This window comes from Merops nubicus, unplaced genomic scaffold (assembly GCF_000691845.1).
Source record: "Merops nubicus isolate BGI_N331 unplaced genomic scaffold, ASM69184v1 scaffold37952, whole genome shotgun sequence".
NCBI lineage: Eukaryota > Metazoa > Chordata > Aves > Coraciiformes > Meropidae > Merops > Merops nubicus.
The window spans coordinates 1080-3841 of record NW_008593580.1 but is presented as its reverse complement, the minus strand read 5'-3'; the positions used below and the strand labels follow the sequence as shown (position 1 = coordinate 3841).

General features: G+C 60.6%; 1 protein-coding gene across 1 annotated transcript in view; it reads right to left on the bottom strand.

Moving 5' to 3' along the window:
• Positions 1 to 196: 196 nt before the first annotated feature.
• Positions 197 to 2762, bottom strand: part of PRPF19 (pre-mRNA processing factor 19) — a gene marked incomplete at both ends in the record, with an annotated part of 3642 nt that continues 1076 nt past the window's right edge. Inside the window, 6 exons of the mRNA XM_008935483.1 lie at positions 197 to 367; positions 1523 to 1608; positions 1730 to 1799; positions 1880 to 2035; positions 2285 to 2394; positions 2550 to 2625. Coding sequence (XP_008933731.1) covers positions 197 to 367; positions 1523 to 1608; positions 1730 to 1799; positions 1880 to 2035; positions 2285 to 2394; positions 2550 to 2625 — 669 coding nt within the window. The remainder of the gene's footprint in view (positions 368 to 1522; positions 1609 to 1729; positions 1800 to 1879; positions 2036 to 2284; positions 2395 to 2549; positions 2626 to 2762) is intronic.

The following is a 2762-nucleotide window of genomic DNA, read 5'->3' as shown; positions in this document are numbered from 1 at the left end:
CCTCCCAACCCCACCAGGCTGGATTCTGTGAAACCAGGCCCAGGAAGCTCCAAACACCTTCTTGGGGTGCTGGGGGTGGCAGCACCTCTGCCTCAGCCTTCCCCAAAAGCAGCTGGGAGCAGGACAGGGGGTGCCAGGGGAGGAACCTGCCCAGCGAGGACATGAAGGGAGGAGGAGAAAGGGGATGGTCACACACCTCAAAGTTATTGTCCAGCTGCAGAGTCTTGAAGTTCTTGAGCTTACGCAGGTCCCAGAGCTTGACAGAGGAGTCATCTGCTGCTGTGGCCAGGTAGTAGCCGTTCTCAGAGAAGGCAATGCTGGTGATGGGCCCAGAGTGCCCTGGGAAGTTGGCCACGTTGGTACGTTCCTGGGGGAAAGGAATTCTGAGCCCTGCTGCTGGCAGGGAACAGTGCCAGGAGAGCAGAGAGCAGAGCTCTGAATCCCCAGCTCAGCTCTGCACCACCAGACCCACCCCTCTGCCCACTCTCAGGCTCGTGAAATTGTGTTGCTGAGTCCCTGTGTGCCATCAGTCTGCTTCAGAGTTAACACGTGGGCAGGGGCACAGAGACTGAGTCAGAATCGTTTGGGTTGGAAGAGACCTTGAAGTTCCTGGAGTCCAACCCCAGCCCTGCCAGGTCCCCACTGCCCCGTGTCCCTCACCCCACATCTCCACGGCTTGGGAACCCCTCCAGGGGTGGGGACTCCACCACTGCCCTGGGCAGCCTGGCACAGCCCTGGGCAACCCTCCAGGGCAAGAAACTGTTCCTCAGGGACAACTGAAACCTCCCCTGGGGTGACTTGAGGCCCTTTTCCCTCCCTCCAGGCTCCTGTCAGGAGCTGTGCAGAGCCAGAAGGTCTCCCCTGAGCCTCCTTTGCTCCAGGCTCAGCACCCCCAGCTCCCTCAGCTGCGCCTCCCCACACTTGGGCTCTAGACCCTTCCCCAGCAGCTCCGTTGCCCTTCTCTGCCCACGCTCCAGCCCCTCCAGCTCCTGCGGGGAGGGAGGGAGGGGCCCAAAACTGCCCCCAGGATTGGAGGTTCAGCCTCCCCAGTGCCCAGCCCAGGGGGACAATCCTGCCCTGCTCCTGCTTCACCCTATTTCTGATCCCAGCTCCTGAGCACTCTTTGCCCTGCACTGCAGCTCACCAGGAGGAGTTGGGGGGGGCTCCAGCTCCTCCCAAAACTGGGGTGCAGTGACAGATCCACAGCCGTGGCCCCCAGCCAGGCCCTGCACATCCAGCACAGCCTCAGCCCACGGCAGAGCCAGGCAGCCTCTAGACCCTCCCACTCCTCAACGATTCCCTCAGGGCCACAGGGAGCAGCTCCTGGTCCCAAGACAACCTCCAGATCACCAGCTACAGCCCCAGGTAGCTGCTCTTGAGCTGAACTATTGTTATTTTTGGAGAAAAACTCCAAAGAGGTTCCTCAAAGTCACCCACTCCAGCAGACAGGGGCAGTGCACACAACCAGAGCACCCCCCAACCTGTCTCCCCCCCTCCACACACTCCCCAGAGCCAGCCCTACCTTCAGATCCCAGATCTTGATCTGAGAATCCATCGTTCCTGTTCCAAAAATGAGCCCATCCGGGTGGAACTGGGCGCAGGTGAGAGCTGTGGAGATGAAAAGGGGGGGAGTCAGGAGGTTGGGGAGACTAACTTTGTCAGCAGCACCCCCCACAAGAGTTTTTCAGGCATCTCTGAGCACCCAAACTGGAGGGGATAGTGATCTTACCACAGCCAGAGCTCTCATCTGTCACCTTGGTGAGGACACGGCCTGTCTGGATGTCCGAGAAAGCCCAGTACTGGAAAAGAGGAGCAGGGGGAGATGAGGAGCAGCAGAAAAGAGGGGTGAGGGGGTCTGTGGGCTAGGCTGGGGTCTCACCTGGTCGTCAGAAGAGCTGAGGAGGTAGTCACCCGTGGCGTGGAGGCTCAGCCCTGTCACTGAGCCCTCGTGGGCACGGACGACCTGCACGCACGAGGCGTTGGGCACAGACCAGATGCGGATGGTGGCGTCGGGAGATGCTGAGAACACCAGCTCCTGGAGAGGGGCAGGAAAGGGAGCAGAGGGTCACAGAAACACAGGCTGGCTTGGGGAGGAAGGGAACTCTAAAGATCACCCCATCCAGCCCCCCTGCAGGGAGCAGGGACATCCAAGAAAAGCCCCAACAGCCAAGAGCTGACCCATCCCCACCAGTCTGCCCGAGGCAGAGACCTCACCAGCACCAGAAATGGGCCCAGAAACTCCTCCCTGGGGCAGCCTGGCTGGGAGGGAAGAGGCTGAGGGTACCTGAGAAGGGTGGAAGACGACACTGGTGACCTTCTTGGAGTGGCCCTTGAGCGTGGCCAGGATCTGCTCCGAGCTCTTGTCAAAGACGATGACGTTTTTATCAGCCCCCCCTGGGAGACAAGGGAGGGAACAGGGAGAGATTTGGGTCTGTGGCCAAATCCACCCCCATTTCCTGAGGACCACCAGCCCCAGAAGCTTTGCCACGAGGTGAGAGAAACCCCTGTGCCCCCCCAGCAGCCCCCAGTGAGCAGAGGAGGCACCTTACCAGTGAGGATCTTGTTGGTGTCGGAAGGGCAGAGGTCCAGGGCGAGGATCCCGGGGATGCTGGCACTGTGCAGCCCCTGTGTGAGGCAGGAGGACTCTGGATTAGGGCCACCAGCAAGAAAACACCCCCAAAAAGGGGCTGAGGAGCTGCTGAGAAGCCCTGTGCCACCTCTCCTCCAGCACAGGTCCCTGCTGGCTGTGGCACAGACTCATG